We start from the raw sequence: 20,580 nt of genomic DNA, 5'->3' as shown, positions 1-20,580 counted from the left end.
TCAGACCCAGAGACACTCACCCACAGGGAAATAATGACATATGACTGCAAATCTTCCTTATACGATGTGATCCAAATACCAACATCTGTGACTTGTGGCACTCGAGGGCCTGGAATTCCTTCCCTGGTCTTATGTCTTTCCTCTGTGCCTTATGACCTGCCCCTTAACTTTCTGCAGAAAGTTTTACTAAGTAAATATGGGCATAGGCCCTCTAGATGACAGGTCTCCTCTACTAGGTCATCAGAGAATATGGTACCGACTATGGCAGATTGGTTTTTTTGCAAGTATGGCCAGAGCAGTATCTTCCCCAAGCCACCTGTCCCTCTTGCACTAACCCTGGCCTCCCTCCTACTATGTGATACCAAATATGCCCACTTCTCTTTAATCTGGAGAAGCCTCTGGGGCTGTCTCAACCAGCATTTATAGCAGGCTGATGCCACCTGAGTTTGGAGGGGAGACCATAAGAATGCCAATGTCAAACTTCCACCTTGTTCTCTGGTGATGCTTCTTCTTGGACACCCCAGTTGGCTCACATGGAGACACCCATTGAAGAGGTCTGTGTGAGAGCACAGGTGGAGCTGTCCAGCAAGCAGTTCAGCTAGACCATCCACATGGACCATCAGCTGATCCTCACCCTAGTTGCCAGGTCACTCCCAGCATTCCAGTCTCCTTACCTGGGGTCCTGATATCAGGGAACAGACAAGCTATTCCTACTGTGTCCTGGTCCAGAAAACAGATGAATAAACTTGTTATCAAACATAATTAAATTTTAGTTTGTTAGGCAGCCATATTATGTGGAAAACTGATTTAGATCCAGTCACATTTCCTAATTTCAAGATTCGATCTAGATGTCTTAGGAAATACCATGCTTATTTAGAGTCTGTAAGATTTGGAACAACCAAGTCCATTAAATAAATATCTAGTGTATGGAAAATTCTGTGTGCATTAAAAAGAAATCTAATGATGTGGAATGTGTTTGTGTACTTACTTAACATATTTTCCTTGAGATCTTGCCACGTATCAAAGAAGCAGCACAGCAGCTGTGGAGTGGGGAATCTTCTCGGGGGTGATGGAGGAATGGCTCACTAGCAAGTGGCTGGAACACACAGGATGAATAGAGGGAATCCAAGTAAGAAACCTAACACAAAGTGACTTTTTTACAAAAAGTAGCAAATTAAGGAAATTTGAACAAAAGGAGTTGGGAAGAAATCTTGCCACTACCAAGAGTCAAGAGAGAAGAGGTGCTGGTGCCTGAGTTCCTGCCAAAGTAGGACAGATGTGAGCCATTCCTATGCAAGTGTCACAGGACATGGTAGGTACTTTTATCAGGCCAGATGGCGGGGCATCCGGAAGACCGAGTATAGAAGTATCATACACACATAAGGGAAATTGAGCAAAAGGTTAATTCTGTCTGTCTCTTGGTTGTGTTAATTATGGATTCATTTGTGTCTTCTTTATGTACGTTCTAAATTCTGGTGCAAAGATTCTGTGACCACAGCCAGTGGTTATGTACTAATAAACATAACCCATGCCCTTCTACTCATTTCACTAACTTCACTCGACACATACTCCTTCTGGAAAAAGGCAGCCCTGGATTCCTCAACTTTCTCTTGCCCACTCACATTTCTGACTTCCACTCCCATCCCAAGGTCAACAGTAGCCTCCACATTGTCACAACCGAGGGACATGTGTTTTGGACTTTTTGGCAGCACTGGGATTTGACTCAAGGCTTCATGCTTCCTAGGCAGGCACTCTCACTGCTTGAGCCACTCTGCCAGTCCCCAAAGGACATGTTTTCATCCTCATTCTACTTGACAGCACTGCATGACAGTCGACCACACTCCCTTCTCCCTTGTCTCTGTTGGTATACTGCCTTTTCTGTCTGCTTCTTGAGTTTTTCTCTTACCTCTTCAGTGTTCCCAGGACACCATCAGGGGCCACTATACATCTTACTCTATACATGCTACCTGGGTGGTTTCCTCTAAATGAATGGCTTCAAATAGCAACTATCCACTAATGATTCCCATGCCTATCTCTAGTTCAACGCTCCCCTGAGCTCTTGCTCCAAATATCACATAGCTTGTTGGGTGTCTCCATGTGGTCATATCACAGGTACCTCAAGTTCAACAGGTTTAAAATCAACATCATCCCGAAAGGTGAATTCCTCCTCCTGTGTCCTCTAAGCATTAAGGGCCATTAGCCATCCAGTTAGTGAGTCCACTCTCCTATTTGTTCACTATTGCTCAGGCACATGTGGACAAGATGGATGTGTCGCTTACAGTCTTGAGCTTACAATTTAGGATCTGAAGCAGAGGAGGTGGTGGCTTGCGGGTGGTGGCGTTGGTGGGCTGTGAGCTAGTGGATGAGGAAACAAGCAGTCAGGCTACAGTGGAGAAGTGCTGGGATGGAGGAAGTGGAAGCTGCAGAACCAGTGAGGGGCCATCACCACTTGACCTGGAAGACTTCACATAAGCTCAAATCTGGAGGATGACTATGAGTTGCCAAGGTAAAGAACCCAAGTTGTTGGACTGAGAGCATTCCAGGCAGGAGAACGAACATATGAAAATGCTTCATATAGAGAGAGAAAATGCTCATTATATTCCAAGAACTACATCAGGTACCAGAAGGCTGGACTGTGGAAATGCGTACTTCCGGCAGGGAGGGATGGCAGGAGTGATGTAAAGGGGTGTCCAGGAGTCAAACAGGGCCTTTGTTAAAGAACATGGTGTCACTGAGGTCTTTTAAGCAAGTTTTTGGTTTTGGGTGTTAGTGGGGTTTGAACTCAGGGCCTTGTGCTTGCTAGGTGAGCACTCTACTCACTTGAGCCTTGCTCCCAGTTCCCTCTTGCCCTTTTTGTTTTAGGTTGTTTCAGATAGTCTCACTTTTTGCCCTGGATGGCTGGCCTGGGACTGTAATCCTCCTACCAATGACTCCTGCATAGCTGGGATTACAGGAATGGAACCACCACACCCAGCTTTTTTGTTGACATAAGGTCTCTTCTGGGTTGGTCTTGAACTGCCATCCTCCTGATCTCCACCTCCAAACTAGCTGGGATTAAAGGCTTGAGCCAATGTGCCAAGCCTTTGTCTACTTATTCAACAAATGAGTGCAGTTTAAGAGGAGATTCAAATCCCCATGTGTGGAGTGGGCTTGTGTTGTCTGATTAAAAACAAATGGTGATGGTAGCCTCACCAGGGCGCTGGACTAGAGATATTAAAAAGTAGACAGACACAGGGGAAATTTTAGGAGCTTGTTCTGATAGGACTTGAAGGTACAGGGCTGGGGTGTTTCCAACTTTTGACTTGAAAGCATGTGTGACAAGGTGGCACAAAGGGGTTGGGGCCAGGTGACTGAGGTGTCTGTGCAAAACCTGGTGGAGCTGTTCAAGAGACAAAATTAGACATAAAGCCTGGAACTTGCAGGATCTGGGCTAGAGCCAAAGATTTGGTAGTCACCAGCTTCCAAGTGGAGGATGCTCCCCAGAAGAGTAAACAGAACCCTAAAGAATGGCGACCCAAGAGGAAAAAGTAGACTCTCTCTTCATGCTTTCTTCCACATGGAATGCTTCAACAGATTATGCTTCAGTATCTTGTGTCCCAGTCCCCCCCACCATTTCCAGAGGTGCCAGCCCTGGTCAGGGTCTCTTCTGTCAGTGGGGTCACCACCATCATCTCAGTAGTCTTTCTCTTCTGGCTGGGCTCTTTCCTACACTCTGCTAATCTCATCTTCCCAAAGTACTCTGAGCAAGCAGTCATCTGCTTTCAATCCTTTGAAAGTTCCCTGTGTCCATTCTAGAAAATCCAAAGTGCTCAGCTGATAAAGTCAGCCTTCCCTTCTTGCCTCAGGCTGCAACACTGTTGTTGCAATTCATTACTGATTTGTATGTTTCTGTCACTGAACTGTGCATGTATCTTATTCAACTTTGTGTTTCAGCAAATGGCAAACATCAGACAATGTGTTGAGTCAGTGTCTAATTGCTGTTACTAAGCACTTTCAACTTGCTCTCCGCTTCCTGGGTCTTCATGGTGACATGTCAAGCAGATGCCCACAATGACCTTTTCACAGATGGAACACTAGAGCACAGCAGTTTGCCCAAAGGAGCAGGAGTAGGGCTGGCATGTGCTCTCAATCACATTAGGATTCCTTGAGTAAATCCTTCCTCTGAACCCAACAAGCACCTCACTCCTACCTTATCTTGCCTTTGCTTTAAGATGAACGTTTCTACATAAGCCCCATGAGAACAGAAATTGTTAGTCTGCTCTACATTCATTGCAACAACCGACAGGACTCTTCGCATCCTATGCATTCAATAAAATCTGAGAAATCAGTGTTGGGTCTTACATACGTTTCTACACAACACTGCTTAAATCTGTTTGTGTGAACTGTAGAGATGAGGCAGGTCTGCTGCGTACTCTGCCGGCCTCACAGCCTTCTTACAAGATGGCACTGCTTGTGCCATACCATAAACGAAGGTGGGTTCAGGAGGACTATGCAACTTGCCTGAGGTCACAAGATGAGGAAGGGTTGGCTCGCCGTCTTTTTAACTGTGATACTTAGCTCCAGTTCAGCTGCAGATTGGTGTTGGGTCAGACACCAAGTAGTCTGTGTCACAGCAGCTTGGCATACTGTCATGGAGAACTCCAACAGAATTCCTCCCTTGGAGAGGCTGCAGCAAACTTGACACTAATGCGCCACCACACGCAGGTGACCGAAAGGCTGCTTGAGTTCAGCTTCCTGTTGAGACTGCAGGCTCCTACTAGGCTGCCTTTAATCTCACCAACCTTCTCGTGTGCAAGTTGCCCAGCAATTCCATTTTTTTTCCTTATCCTAAAACTTCTAAAGGGTCCTTAAAATTGTCATCTTTCCATAGGTAGAGGGAAACTTTGTACATAAAGGAAATTTTGTGGTTTACCAGAGCAGATAGAGACAGAGTAAGTTTCCAGCAGAGGTTTTCAAAAGCTACCCAACTGTCCATACTGAGGCTGATGGTTTTACCAATCTGTCCTTAGTGATTAACAGTCTCAAGTCACTGCAGACTTTGTAACAGTCTACAAACCCACAAAACCAAAGAGCAATTAAAGTGCATGCTGACCATTTCAACCCTACCTGCCCTCAAGTTCCAATGAGCAAGCCCCACGGGCGTGCCTTGGTATGTGAGTTGCAATTACTCATATGCCATCATGGCAAGACCTGCAAAACTGCTAGGCAAGGTCAGTTTATTGGATGTTTGCAACCAAACTGTGGCAAATCATTCCACAGCATACTCAAGACCCAACCCCCAAGTCTGGTCTTTCTAGTCTCAGAAAAGCCTTTTCTACCACCTAGTTGCACAGACAGACCTAGAAATCATCCCTGGCACCCTGCTTCCTCAGCTCCAGCTGGCCAGTGCATGGCCAAGTCTTGTCACCCTAAGGTGTCGTCACAGTCACTATGGTCCATCCACGCCCCTCTCCATGCTATCACACAGAGTATCACAAACCTCCCCACCCTGCCCAATTTGGTACAGGATTATAAACCTTACCTCAGTTTGCAACTTTATACCCAGCAAGGAAAGTTAATGCAATTTCACATCAGTTCTAATTAAGTTTAACATGTAGCAAAACAGTATATATAATACGTAGAAATCCAGACACTAAGCTGGAAGTGTGGTTCAAGTGGTAGTGTGCCTGCCTCAAACAAGCATGAAGCCCGGAATACAAACCCCACCTACTACCACCAAGTAAAAACAAACAAACAAAAAAAACCCAAAGAAAAAGAAATCCAGACACTACAACACTTTCTGATCATGATAGGGTTTGGGGGGGGATAGTTAACTATAAAATACATCTTTTCAATAAGTTTAATCAAAGTACAACAGCTGCTGATTTAAGGAATGATACATACATGCGATACTGGGAAAAGAGATCTGTTGCTTACCTGTAGCTGTACTTTCTGAGGCTTCCATGATTATATCTAATAACCTATTCCATTGACAACGCAATTTTGTGAGTCTATTTTCCTCATCATTCGATTGTCAATTTTCCCCCCTAAAAGGTGTGTAAAATTTTGGCAGGTTATGAAAAGCCAATGGCCAGTAAATGTCCAGTCACAAAAACATTTATTTTTACAGCCTAAAATAAAGCACCATTTAGAAAATTACTGTTTTTTTGTGTGTGTGGGACTAGAGTTTGAACTCAGGGCTTCATGCTTACAAAGCAGGCGCTCTACTACTTGAGCCACACCTCCAATCCCTGGAAAATGGTTTCTAAGTGCATGGAAAAGTAACCAGGAAAGTTTCAGTAAACAGGTTAAAAAAAAAACCACTATCATTGTATTTATCATCCCAAAATGTGTGCACTACCTCATTTCTGGGCTTTGCAGTGAATGGAGACGTTGTAACAATAAGGTCAAACATAGTAAAACCAAAATTTTATTTTTCCACAATCTTGTTTGCAAATGACCAAGTGTGCACTTTCAGGAATTTGAGAATATTACAGCTAATCATGCAAGGAAAGTAGGTCACTCTCAGGTACTTTTTAACCTTTCTTTCACCAAGTTGGCCACAAGGCAGAGGCTCAACTTAAAAGAATCTGAATATTCTTTAAAGGAGGGATGGTGAAAAGTGTTTTATTTAGGCAGGGGATTTACCATAGACCATGAATTTCACTGATACCATCTGGCCTGCTGAAGGCAATAAACTCTTCCACTTTGAAATACTTTCCCACCCTCCCCACAATACTGGGATTTGAACTCAGGGCCTACACCTTGAACCACTCTGCCCAGTGCGCCCCCTCCCCCTCTTGATGTTTTTTTTTTTGAGATAGGGTCTCATGAACTATTTGCCCCAGCTGACTTCAAACTGAGTAGTTAAGAATATAGGTGGGAGCCACTGGCACCCAGCCCACTTTGAATCTTGAGACTGGTGTGTTGTGTTCTACTCATTTTTATTTTTTCTAGTCAGAGTCTGGAGATGGGATACTTCCCACACTAATGACCAGTGACAACTTAAATTCTTCCTAAAATCAATATAGCACTCTGTGCTCAACTACTGCAAAGGATAGAGGGTAGCATGATGTAGAAATAAATCTGAATCTTGGAATAGAAAATGTGAGTTCAATTTCCACATTTTCACTTGAACATGAGTTCAGCTCTGCCATTTACCAGTGTAAACACACTGGATATGTTCTCCAGTTAGCTGCCAAATCTAGGAAGAACCTTAAAAAGTTTTCTAGCACAAACTTGTTATGACCCCAACAGCATCGGCTTGACGCTTTGTTTCTTAGTGTCAGTTCCTCTTACTGCTAAACGACCAGAAGCTCTTCCAGGAATGTGGTATGTGACTCTGACCTCTCCTGTGTGAGCCCAATACAACTTCAGAAGCAAAATATCCCCACATGGCAACACTTCCAGTGTTCCAAGTAAAAACAAGAGGCATACCTCCTACCCCAAGCTGCCTTTGACCATTCCTCAAAGTGGTTTGGTTGACAACCCTCCCCTGCCAAACTAACTCTAGATTGGCAGTGAGTTTACAGAACAAGCTGGAGAGCTCCAGATATTTTTGTCCCAGGAAACTTGACCTTGCTGACTAAAATCACCTGGGAATTTTTGAAACCAAGATTCCTCAACACCAGGGAATCAAAAATCTTTGGGGATTTATCTCAGGAACCAGAACACTCTACCATCTATTTTTCTTCATCTAAAGACAGTTCTGTTTATTGAACGCAAGCAAAAGGTGGTAACTTTTCTCCACTAAGTGTCACATCACATTTTAACCATGAGGGAAATTCACTGGCAACAGGTGAGGAGATTTTTAAAAGGAATCAATTATTAAGGTGAATTATAATAAACATGTATGATGTAGAATAGTGTTAAGGTTGTCTTCTCAGGAGCCAGGGCTCCTAAAAGGGATTTATACCTTTTTCTTAAGCGTTTAAAAAAAGGTTAAATCTGAAGAAGACGTAGAGAAATTCTACTACCAAATAGCATCATAAGTTAGTATTCTTAAATTCCCACCATATTTAGTATTCCCAGTCCCTTTGACTATTTTTGATTTCCAGATTACCCATGGGTCCAGCCACCTGGCTGTACCTGTGTGGATATCAACGCCATCATCCCACACCGCATTCTCCCACCTAGCATATAGAGTCATGTATATGTCCATTTATACAGCTGACTTTCCCACCAACCCATGCTCTCTTGACTTCCTCTCAGATGATAACTCTTTAAGGGCAAAGACTATGCCCTCAACTATCTTAATAATGACTCACTAAGCGTATAAATATTAAGTTATTTGGGGAAAAAGTCTTGATATTCTCAAACTCTTCCAAAAAGTTAAAGAGAGGGGGAACATTTCCTAACTCACTTCATGAAGCCAGCATTACTCTGGTATCAAAGCTAGACAAAAGACACACTCTATAACTACACACCAATACCCCCATCAATATTGATAGGAAAATCACAAATACTAGCAACCCAAATTCAGCAGCATAATAAAGACTATATACCTTAGTCAAGTGGGATTTATTCCCAGAATGCAAAAATGGTTCAATATATGGCCATCACTGTAATATAGCACATTCATGTAACCATGGAATAACAACAAAAAGTGATCACCTCAATTGATACAAAGGAGACACTGACAAAATGCAACACCCTTTCTTGTCAAAAACACCCAACAGGGACAGGAGGAAACATCCTCACTATGATAAAGGCCAAATATGAAAACCCGAAGCTGACATAATACTCAGTAGTAAAAGCTTCTCTCCTAAGACAGGAATAAGACAAGGGTGCCAACTTCACCATTATTATTCAGTATAGTACCAGAAGTTCTAGACAGAGCAATTAGGAAAGAAAAATAAAAGGCACCCAAATCAGAAAACAAGAAGAAAAATCATCTGTTTGCAAATGACATGATCTGATCTGCAGAAAATTCTAAAGTTTAAATAACAAAAGAAAAAAAAATCCCACCAAAAGTTATTAGCCCCCAGAATTAAGGGCTAATAAACAAATTCCCCAAAATTTTAGGTTACAAAAATCAGTTAATTACCATGGGCTTAAAAATGATCAAAAAGAAAGAAAGCAAGCAGTCCCACTCATAGTAGGGTCAAAAAATAATACTTAGTAATACTTCTAACCAAGGAGATAAAAGATGTACACTGAAAACTACAAAACACTACTAGAAGAACTTAAAGAAAGCCTAAATATGTGGAAAGACATTCAGTGTTCTTGATTGGAGAACAATATTGTTGGTACTCAACCTCAAGATTCTATGTCTAGAAATTCAATGCAATCCCTATGAAAATCTGTTGCCGGTGGGTGGAGTCTGCGGTCAGAAGACTTCCAAATTCTTTGTGTCCTGTAAGAGTCCATGGTAGGACACATGAGTGCAAATGAAGTTTATTAAAAGTTAGGGAAGGGAAATACAAAAGGGAGCATGGTGGATGCAGGTGGAATCTGCAGGTAGACCAAGTGCTTCTCTTCTCCAGATGCTTTTAAAACTCAAGCTAATCAGTAGGAAGGGAGGAACCAGGTGATGTTCATCCAACAGTCAGTAAGTGAAGAGGGGCATGGGTGGTTCCTCGCCAGGTGAGGGCAGTCCCTGAGCCAGAGCATGGTCAATTTGAAATGCAATATTAAGTTTCTATGAGTTTCGAACTTTCTCTAATTTTAGCCTGCCTTAAATCCAGATGGCAATTTTTGCATAAATAAACGTTAACCTAAAATTCAAATGAAATCTCAAAGGGCCAATATAATCTTGAAAAAGAACAAAGTTGGAAGACTCAGCACTTCCTTATTTCAAAACTTACTACAAAGCTATAATAATCAAAACAATGTAGTACTAGCAAAAGGAAATACAGAACAATGAGATAAAAGTGAAAGCCCAGAAATAAGTCCAAGTATATGTGGCCAGTTTAATTTTAGCAAAGACATCAAGACTATTTGTTCAGTGGGAAAGGACAGTTTTTTTCAACAAGTGGTGCCAGGAAAACTGGGTATCCACATGTAAAAGAACAAAATCATCCCTTACCTTATACTATATATAAAGGCTAACTCAAAATGGACCAATGGCCTAAAAATAAAACTTTCAAGTCCTTAGAAAAAGCATAAGGTAAAATCTTCATGACACTGGATTTGGAGATGATTTCTTGTATGTAACATCAAAAACATAGGCAACAAAAGAAAAACTAGGGCTGGAGACATGGCTCAAATGGTAGAACTTCTGTCTAGCAAAAGGAAGATCCCTAGTTCAAACCCCAGTGTCACACACACAAAAAAAGAAAAGCTAAATTGGACTGCATCAAAACTAAAAAGCTTTTGTACATCAAATGATACTACCTATAAGACAGTGAAAAGACAATCCATGGAATAGGAGAAAATATTTGTGAATTGTATTATCTGATAAAGGGTTAACATCCAGAATTTAAACTCTACAGTTTTATAACACCCAAATTCCTCAATTAAAAGAAGGACTTAGGAGCCTATTCCCATTTCCTGCATGGGGGCAGGAAATGTTTCTCTCTTTTTTCTCATTTCTCCCTACTTTTATCCTGTTATATTACATTTCTTTACTAATAAACTTTACTATCATTTTTACTGCGGAAAAAAAGGACCTGAAGAGCTATTTCTTCAAAGACATAGAATGGTCAACATGCACATGAAAAGATGCCTAACATCGCAACACCACCAGTCATTAGGGAAATGTAAATCAAATCACAATGAGGAATTCACACTTAGTAGGATGGTAAAGTTAATCAAACAAAAAACACAAAATGAGTCATCAAGGAGGCAGAGAAACTGGAAAACCGGTACATAGCTGATAGGAATATAAAATGATGCTATCTCTGTGGAAAGCAGTACTGGTTGCTCCTTAAAAAGTTAAATATAAAATCCCATATGACCCAGTGATTTCTAGGTATAGAAGAACTGAAATCAGGGACTGAAATTGCAACCAAAGCTCACTCATAGCAGTATTAGTCACAGTTGCCAGAAGGTAGAAACAACCCAGGTATTTCATCAAAGGATAGATAAAATATGGTATGGAGAAAATGAAGTATCATTTAAGCTTAAAAAGAAAGGAAATTCAATTAGGGATGAGAAGGCAGGAAGATTACAAGTTCTAGCCTGGGCTTAGTGATGGGGGAGGGAGATGGATCGATTCTAGCACAGCTATAACAAGAACGAACCTTGAAAACATTGTGCTAGGTGAAATAAGCCAGTCACAGGACAAATACCTCATAATAATTCCACCTGTAATGAGTGACTGGGAAAACTATTTGACTTCTGAAAAGCTAAAGATTCTTCTTTTTATCAAATGAAGACATCACTACTTCATAGATAATGCTACTGAGATCAACATCGAAAGAAGTTAATAAAACACCAAGTATAGGGCCACATGGCAAATGATCACTCAAAGTGAATGACAGCAACTCTGGAGATGATGAGTGGAGATAGAGGTGGAAAAACTAACATGGACAGGAAGTGGTAACAAAAGAATTTGAAAAAGATGGTGGTGGGGCAGTCTTGGCTTTTCAACATTTCATGAAAAACTCTTGGATATGTCATTTCACTTACTTCAGTGAGGCTTAGAAAAAGAGAATGCCATCGTAGGTCCTCACCAACATCAGGCTCACTTGCTGTGTTACTCACTTGCTGAGCACTCTTTTCAGAGATCTGAGTAAGCAGTGCTTCCAGAATGGGGCTCTCAAGAGTGAAGTCTCTGAAGCCATGTAAAACAAAGGTCAGGAGAATGAAGGGCGGGCTACAGATAATGGCAACATAAATAACAATTCAAGTTATACTCAAAACTAGAACTTGCCCCTCAAGGGCAGGCTAAGCACAAAGGACACAGATTTTACTGAAATAATCACCACCCTGTGTTAGGGAAGAGAGGCAGTGCAGAGTGACCTTTAAGATATTTACCCTCTAAGACTATGATGAACTTGGAATTTTTCAAAAGACATGCTACTGCTACATAAATACAAGTTTGGATCTGGAATGTCCTCCAAAGACCCCGGTATTGAAGCTTTTTGTGCCAATGAAAGGCGGTAGAACCTACACAAGGTGGGTCCTAGTGGAGGAAGTTGTCACTGGGTACATGGGAACCCAGCTTCTTCTCTTTTTTGGCTCCTGGCTGCCATTTAGTGAGCTGCTTCTCTGCCAAGCACTCTCACCTTGATGTGCTTGCCTTACCACAGGTCCAAAAGCAATGGAGCCAACTGACCATAGACCAAACTGTGAGCCAAAATAAATCTTACTTCTTTTAAGCTGATTATCTCAGGTATTCTGTCATTGCAAGAGAAAGCTAACATAGCAAATAATATGCTAATTAAATGCAGGCACATTGTTTTACACACATGCACTACTGCTCTACAGAAAATCTCTTGGGATAACAAAAGTAGTAACTTGTACAATAGTAACACAATTTCCAAAGTGTGTATTTCTAATTTCCAAATACATTTTAGGCAAAAAAGAAAAAAACACACTTAAAAACACAAGCACAAATAAACCAACTTTAATAGATATTATTTTGTATTTATATAGCGCCTTCTTCAAGAACCTTAAATGCTTTACAGACAATATCTCTAATTAATCCCCACAACAACCCTGTGAGGTAGGTATTACTCCCATTTTACAAGACAGGGAGACTGAAGCACAGAGAGGTTAAGTGACGTGCCCAAGGTCACACGGTTAAGTTCACTGACGAGACAGCACTCAAGCCCCTTAGCCTCCCAGCTCCCAGCCAAATACCTCATGAGAGACTCTTTTATGAAAAGTATTTTTAAAGAAAGTATCAAGAGTAGTATGTTATGAAAATGAGGTCTTTTTAATTGGCATCAAAGAAAGAAAAAACCCTACACTGATGGCTGAGGCCACAAGACCCACACAGTATACTTCCTTCCCTTTTCTAAAGCCTCTTGGCTCCTGTCTTCATCTTCCAAAGGTAACATTTCCAAGACAGAAAAGCCATGTGACTTAGAAGTGGGATTTGACTTAGAATATTTACTTTTAGTTATGATAATTCATAGAAACTTTTATTCCAATATACAAAATATGGGACAACTATCCCAACAAACATGTACATGTTTATACAGCAAGCAGCCCCATTTATGACTGAACCTGCCTCTCACTGCAATCCCAGCCAGCCCCTAAACAGCCTCACAATGCTTCCTAGATGAGTCACTTTTCTTACTGTACCTTATTTTTCTCCCAACCCTAACCTTGTGTGTTTTAAAAGTGTATTGAGATTCTGATAAAATTCAAAATGTTTCACTTAGATCCAGATGCACAAAGAGTAAAAAGTGAATTTTGAACCATCACCCCATAGTCCCTCCCCTGACAAGTCATACTATGAAATACATGTGAATGTGCACAGTGTGCAACTATGTGAACTCAAAAACAATACTAGACCTTGCTCTAATATGAAATTTCATGTGGCTTTTCTGCATATTTAAAAAAAAATGTAAAACCATAATATTTCAATGCTGTACCTTTATGCAAATGACTTCATCTTTCTTACACATTCTATAGCCAAGCTGATATTAAAACTGACTCTGCTTCACATTACCCTTTTTTTCTGTACACGAAGCTGTACAACTATAGCTTGAAATTCCAAGACATTTGGTTTAAGCCCTCAAAATGCAAGCACTTCCACTACTCTGACTTTCCCCACATTCTCTGTTGTGATTCTCTGCAGGGCTGGGAAGATCAGGCAGGCTACCCATGATTTGTACAATACAACTCCAACCCAGGGCAAGGCTCTAGAACTGTTATCTTAAAAATGAATTTGCCAAAATACCACAATTTTGCCCCAGCACATCTGTCTAAGCAGCCCAATTAGCTAGTAACCCTGTTAAAAACCTGCTTACGGGATGAATAGGTGAAGTCATTTCCTGAGCTGAAAGATACAGATAGTAAATGTTACTAATAGCAGCACAAAACCATTCTTTCTTGTTGCTTGTTTTCCACAGTCAACAGTTTTAGTAAAATAACTAGAAAATTAGAGAATTAACAAAAAAATCACTGTGTGAAGAGTTTGGATAATGATATCCAATGCCTGATTGCTACTATTTTTAATATAATTTTCAATAACTTTTTATAAGTTACATTTGGCCACCATCAGACCACTTACTGGTGCATGGGAAAATGTCAGATGCAATACTTTATATATATTATATGTATTACTTCTTAAAACCCCTAACAGAATGAAGTTCTGAACATAAATTTTAATTTCTGAACATTCTTCCCATTGGATTTGTAAAGTCAGAGGGGGGTACAAGTAACTCTGTTTTAGATTACTTGGTCTACTTCATTAAATGTAATCTTCAAAAAGTTTTCAGCTACCATCCAGGCCATTAGGGTTATTATGAATATATTATTTCTTTACAAGGTAAAAAAAAAAAGACATTTGAAAATAACATAATTGAATTTTCCAAGCATGGCTCAACTTGAACATTAGAATATTTAAGAATTATAAAGATTGGTATACCACCACTGCACCAGAATTTCTTTCATCATTCCAACAACTCAAGGTAATTTTTGAATTTTTATTTTATTGAAATTAAAGTTGAATAAAATAACTGACTTACAAAATATTACAAAAGAACAAATATTTAGCCAGAGATATCAGTTCCTCGTGAAAAAGAGTATTTACCTCCTCTTGTAGCAATTTTTCTCATGGTTATCTTAGTGATTTCAGATAGAATTTAAAATTCATCTTAAAAATAGAAACAAACAAAAGGACTACTTAAAACTAGCAAAACTAATGAAAACAAAATGCTAAAATTTGCTGACAGAATCATGGGCACTTCATACAATACTTAGACTCTACCAGTTTTCAGTAAAATAAATAAGGAAAAATTATAATTACAAAGCCAGTCTTTCCCCTTGGGGAAACAAAAAGCCACCTTTGACCAATTGTTTCCGACATATACATATACTGTATATTATTATAAGCTTCTTCAGAGAAGCAAAACATATTTGTCTTCCTGACACTGAATTCTAGTATTTGTTAGTTTTTGACATCAGGAAGGCAACCGCAAGTGTTGGGCCCAAAAGTCCTTCTGGTTTATACTTGAAAAAGACCACTGAATATGCTGCTATGTATGCTGAACACAGGCAATGTATGCAGTGCGTTCAGGGTCATCTCCTTAAATAAACACTCAATCCAGCAGAGATTCCAATTCTTTCTACTGTCCTCCCAAGGAATTCAAATCATTATTGGTGCAATTACTAAAGAGAAAACACGTGCCAGTAACTGGAAGGCTGTTTACAAGAGGAGCTGGTATCTCTGATTTCATTTCCTTGTTGTATGGAACATACAGCATGATACCTGAGCAAATAAATCGACTAGCATGATAGGAAGGGCTCATGAATCCATAGTCTTTGCTCTACTGTGTGCAAAGTGTGCTACTGCCCCCTGAGCTTCCTGCATTTCTCTTTTCATGAAAAATCAGTGCTTGATCCTTCCAAAGTAACCAGAGAAGAAATGAGGCAGAAAGTATCTCTTCATCACAGTTCCCCCTCAGTCCCGAGACTGATAGAAAAGGATGTAACCAGACTCAGAGTTCTTTGAGATATCTGATGTCAACCCGTAGAATTCTTCAATAGCTTGTGCATCTATTTTCTGCAAGGCAAAATTAAACATTAGTACAATATTGAGCTCTGAACACTAGAAAAGACTGACAATAAAGTTTTGGTGAACAGAACTCCCTACACGACTAGTAGGGACATAAATGGTATAGCCACTTTGGAAAAATGTTGAGTGAGCATGTTTCTAAAGCTGAGCATATGACTATCCTTGATCCAGCAATTCTACTTCAAGGTGTAGGTTGAGCCATAAGAAACATACTAATTATCAATCATTTTGGACCTGCAAAAATAGTAAGTTCCAATGGTCCAACCTAATGTAAACCCAAGAAAAGTGAGTATGTCCAACAAAAGACCTGTACGAGGATGAGCAAGGCACTTGTATTCATCATAGTAAAAATACTATCAAAAAGCCAAATTTCTGACTTGCTAATTCAGACAAACAATGAAAAAGAACTATTATTATAGGCAACAAAGGGAATAAATCTCACAATATGCTAGTGGGGGAAAATCCAGACACAAAAGTAATCACTGTATGAATCCATTTATATTCAAGCACAGGCAAAATTTCTAAGTCCAAATAGCAGAGGATGAAGGGCACATGTTGGGGAAGAGCTGAGAGCGTTGACTGAGGAGGAGGAATGAAGGAGCCAGTTGGGATATTGGAAACATCTTGCTCTGGCTGGTGGTTTCAAGTATGTGTATAAGTATGTGTGCCCCATGCAAATAAAATTTCATCAAGTTGTCTAGCATGCTTTCTGTAATTTACTGTATATATGTTACACAGCTCAGTAACTTTTTAAATGATAAAAATTTCTTAGAAATGGTTTTATTGAAAGCTTTCCCTTGATACTCAAGGATGTGTAAAGACTGGTTGGCCACTCATACACTGGGCTTGGATGGACATTAGGGAGTAAAAATTAGGAATTAGATTGCAGTTCAGTCATATATGAATGAGAAACTGTTAAGGGAAAAAAATAATTTCTTAAAGAAATTAAGAAACTACTTACTTCTACGATGTCATCATCAAACAGCAACCAAAAATCATGACTCTTAACTATTGCAATATAATGGCCTCGATTGGGACCACTAAAACAAAAAGACAAAAAAGGTTAATTCTGTATGATGTTTATATTATTTTCATGCCCTAAATTTCATCTTCTATTGAGAAACTGATAGATAAAAATATCCCTTACCTATTCCTCCCCTACCCAAAAGATAACAGCAACCAATTTTAATATCAAATAATTAGTATGAAGCTTCCCAAAAGTAAGGAGAAGGAATGACTAACCTATTTTTAAATTATTAAAAGGAATTCCAGGCTGTCAATGAAGATTGTATATTCCAAATACCAAGTTTTCATTACATGACAGTGTTGTGATCTGGGAAAATTTGAGTTATTTTACAAATTAAGATATATAAGCCAGTTGTGGTGACAAAGGCCTATAATCCTAGCAATTCAAGAGGCCAAGGAAGAAGGATCATGAGGTCAAGGTCAGCCTGGGCTACAGAGTGAGTTCCAGGACAGTCTAAACTACATGGCGAGAGCCCGTCTCAAAAACCCAAAAGAAAATATATTCAGAAAAAAAAGCCTATAAAAGCTCTCCATCTGAATCACTAGTGAACATCCTGAATGTGCTCTGCTCTATTCACTGTTACGTCCCCAGAGCCACAGTTACCTTCCACAGTGAACCACAACAGCAACAAGATCATACATTCTGTCAGGATTGGTTGCATCTCCCGAAGTGTTAAAGAGACGAAGTTCTAAAGGAAAAACTACCCGGTAAGAAAGTTTTGTATATCGATGAAGTTGATCCATGTATTTAAATCTCTTCAAGTGTAGAGCTAGAATCATGGGCAGTTTCTTAACTTTCATCCTATTGAAAATAAGATGAAAATAAAATTTATGAAAGGCATCTGTCATGTCATTAAAAGAATTACCGAACTTTATGACAGTCCATTAAGAGATAATTAATGGTCAGTTCTAATAGCCACCACTGCCCAGTTTTGCACAGTTCAATCAATTAATCTTATATTGGCAAAGCAACATTCTGACCATTTTAAGATCAACCACCCCACCCCAACCTATCATCACCAAGCCACATAATTTGAAACACCACTCAATGTGGCTCCAAAACAGAAGGAATGGCACCAGTTCTTTGCCAAGAAACCTGTTTCTTGAACACAGATCTCTTCCTCATAATAAAACCAAACACGTGATACCCAAGAATAGTGGGAGAAAAACGGGTCCAATCCAGAATCTAATTCCTTTGGAAATGCGTGTGGATTGAAATCCATTTGTTCTATCTGTATAATGAGGAACAGATTAACAACGGGAGACTTAACCAAGAAAAGTATTAAAGACCATTCAGCTAAGGGTTTTTGCCAGAGGAAAGAAATATTATGAATGACAACTAGAAAGGTAACAAAATAATCTGGAAATTTAAGAGTTTGGTTTTTAACTGTGTAATACAGACTACCCTTCATATTCTAATACTCTCTTTTAAGCTACTTCTTCCAGAGACTGCCTCATACTTCTACTACAGTCTGTTCTTTTAAAGGCCAAACTCAAGCATTATACCCTCTGGCACAAATGACTACTCTCTTCAATCCTCCCTCAGTACTTTTCAGGTTCACTTTATGTGTCAAGACTCCATGTGTTAAAAAAAACATTACGAGATTATGAGTCTTTCTCTCCTTCTAGGAGCTGAACTCTTGATACGCAGAAACCATTTTCTTTGTTTTTATTTCTCTACTGTTTAACAACATGCCTGGTATATGACAGATACTTGCCAAATGTTGCAGAACTGAATTTGATATGGGTTCAATGGAGCAAAAGACTTTCCATAATTAAAAAAGAAATTTACTAAGCCATCTTATATAATGAAGGGAAAAGCATCATTTTATAGCACTGTATTACATCTCATTCATTCTACTAATCTTAAACGTAGTAGGCAGCATATAACTCCTAAAATATTCAATTAACCTTGACTTTGAAAAACATTAACCAAAAACAAAATACCTAGTCATTCTTTGGAAGCAATCTGGCAATATGAATTAAGAGCCTTTATAAACTCTGTCTTAGTAATTCCATTTCTTTAATACAAATTAAATACATCTCAAACACAGCACTCACAAGAAAAATCTGCTTCTAGTTACTATAAACTGTGAAAAATCCTAACTATTCCAACAACAGGAAATGTTGAAATAAGTTATGAGCCAAACCTTAAATAATATTGGTGAAAGCTTCTAATTAACATGAGAAAAAACTTTAAGTAAAAAAAAATCCTGATACAAAATTTGGATACCACAATCCATTGTATCTGTGACTAAAACTGACAGTTGCTAAAACAGAACATTTATAAAAAAACAAAGTATCCCATGAAAAATTCCAAGGGAGTACAGAACTTCTCACCATAAAATGAATGTGAATCATAAAATGAGATGGCAGTCAAGACTAGGAAGAGGAGAGGGAACGACATGGCCTGAGAGCTATCACATCAAGTAGAAGCGGAGCTAGGTAAACAAGCTATACTGCAAGCACGCATGTAAATACCACATATGCACTCTGTGTAACTACCATAGGTTAATGAAAAATAAAAACTAAAAAAGAGCAGACAGGTGGTTGGGGGGATCTAAATGAAAAAAAAGAAAGAAGTCTAAATGATAATATTAAATATGCCTGATCAGGCAATATATGAAGACGAAGAATACTATTTTGTAAAATTCCCCCAGAGGAAAACCAACTAATACAAAGAAATTAAACACCTATGGGGATAAACATGAGATTTCAAAAATATTTGTGAAGCCATATTTTAAAGATGATGAGAAACTAGTTTTCAAAATTTCCCTCATATTAAAAACTGCTTGGATGAGTCTATAAAATTACACATAAAAAAGGAGAAATTCATTATTCTGCATCAGCAAAAAAAACCCAAACAAACAAACAAACAAACAGCTATTACCTGCTCGAAAGACCAATTCTACCAATACACCAAAGAATTCATAGGATTTTGATTTTTCTTCCATTCAAAACTGTGTGGAGAGAAGTTACAAGAGGGCGCTCCTGAGGGCTGTCACTCTTTAAAAAGCTGTCTCAAAATGCAATGTTTTTGAGAACTGTGAGTGTAGCTCAGTGGGAGAGCACGAGACTAGCATGCACCAGGCCCTTGGTTCCATACTCAATGCCAAAAAAACACCCATTTTCTTCTTCTTTTAAATTATTTATACTTTGAATTAAACAGATTTTTTTAATCTTCTGCAACCTGACTTATAAATCAACTTTGTATTTGAATTTGTTACTATTTCAAAAACAGCATTCATCCATCACATAATCAATCATTTAAAATTTGGATGATTTTTATGAAATTACACATTTTCTTGCCTTTACATTTTTAAAATGTTGTGTCCTTCCTTTTGTACTCTAACAGGTGGTGTTTATCTTTCTTGATAATATTAAGACTATAAAAAAAAGCAGAAAGACAGGATAAGATACACCATGTAAATAACGACTAAAAAGTATATTTCTAGTCAATATTGTATATCTAATGTTAGACTAGAAACCAGATTTCAAGACAAGGAACATTACCAGAGATAAAAGGGGGTATTTCATAAAAGTGAAGGACAAAACAGTCTTTAAAAACACACGATTCTAATCCCAAAGCCTCCAAATTTCACAAAATTAACCAATAAATAAACCAATAATCAGAGCTGGACCAGTAGGCTGCTCAAAAATCAGCAAAGATAGGGAAGATATAAATCGCTTAATTGTGGACTTAACTGACACTTCTGTATAACGCTATCCCAAACTGCAGAGCATACTTCTTTTCAAGTACAATTAGGACATTCACTAGGTATGAATTGAGACTAAACAGTAAGTCTCAATGAATTTCAAAAGACTGAGATCAGTATGCCCTCTAATAAAAACAGGAAAAATTTAGATAATCCCCCAAATCTGACAATTAAACAATCTAAATAATAAAAAGGACAAAAAGAAAAATCACAAGAGAAATGATA

At 38.9% G+C, this 20,580-nt stretch overlaps 1 protein-coding gene across 2 annotated transcripts in view; it reads right to left on the bottom strand.

The window, feature by feature from the left end:
- Nucleotides 1-12,474: 12,474 nt before the first annotated feature.
- Nucleotides 12,475-20,580, bottom strand: part of Usp12 (ubiquitin specific peptidase 12) — an 89,051-nt gene continuing 80,945 nt past the window's right edge. For both annotated transcript variants that reach the window (XM_020176835.2, XM_074043648.1), the window contains 3 exons: nt 17,244-17,441; nt 16,575-16,653; nt 12,475-15,601 (listed from right to left, as the gene is read on the bottom strand). In XM_020176835.2, the coding sequence (XP_020032424.1) occupies nt 15,500-15,601; nt 16,575-16,653; nt 17,244-17,441 (379 nt within the window). In that variant the 3' untranslated portion in view covers nt 12,475-15,499. The remainder of the gene's footprint in view (nt 15,602-16,574; nt 16,654-17,243; nt 17,442-20,580) is intronic.

Source organism: Castor canadensis, chromosome 10 (assembly GCF_047511655.1).
Source record: "Castor canadensis chromosome 10, mCasCan1.hap1v2, whole genome shotgun sequence".
NCBI classification, from domain to species: domain Eukaryota; kingdom Metazoa; phylum Chordata; class Mammalia; order Rodentia; family Castoridae; genus Castor; species Castor canadensis.
This window is presented reverse-complemented; position numbering and strand designations above follow the sequence as displayed.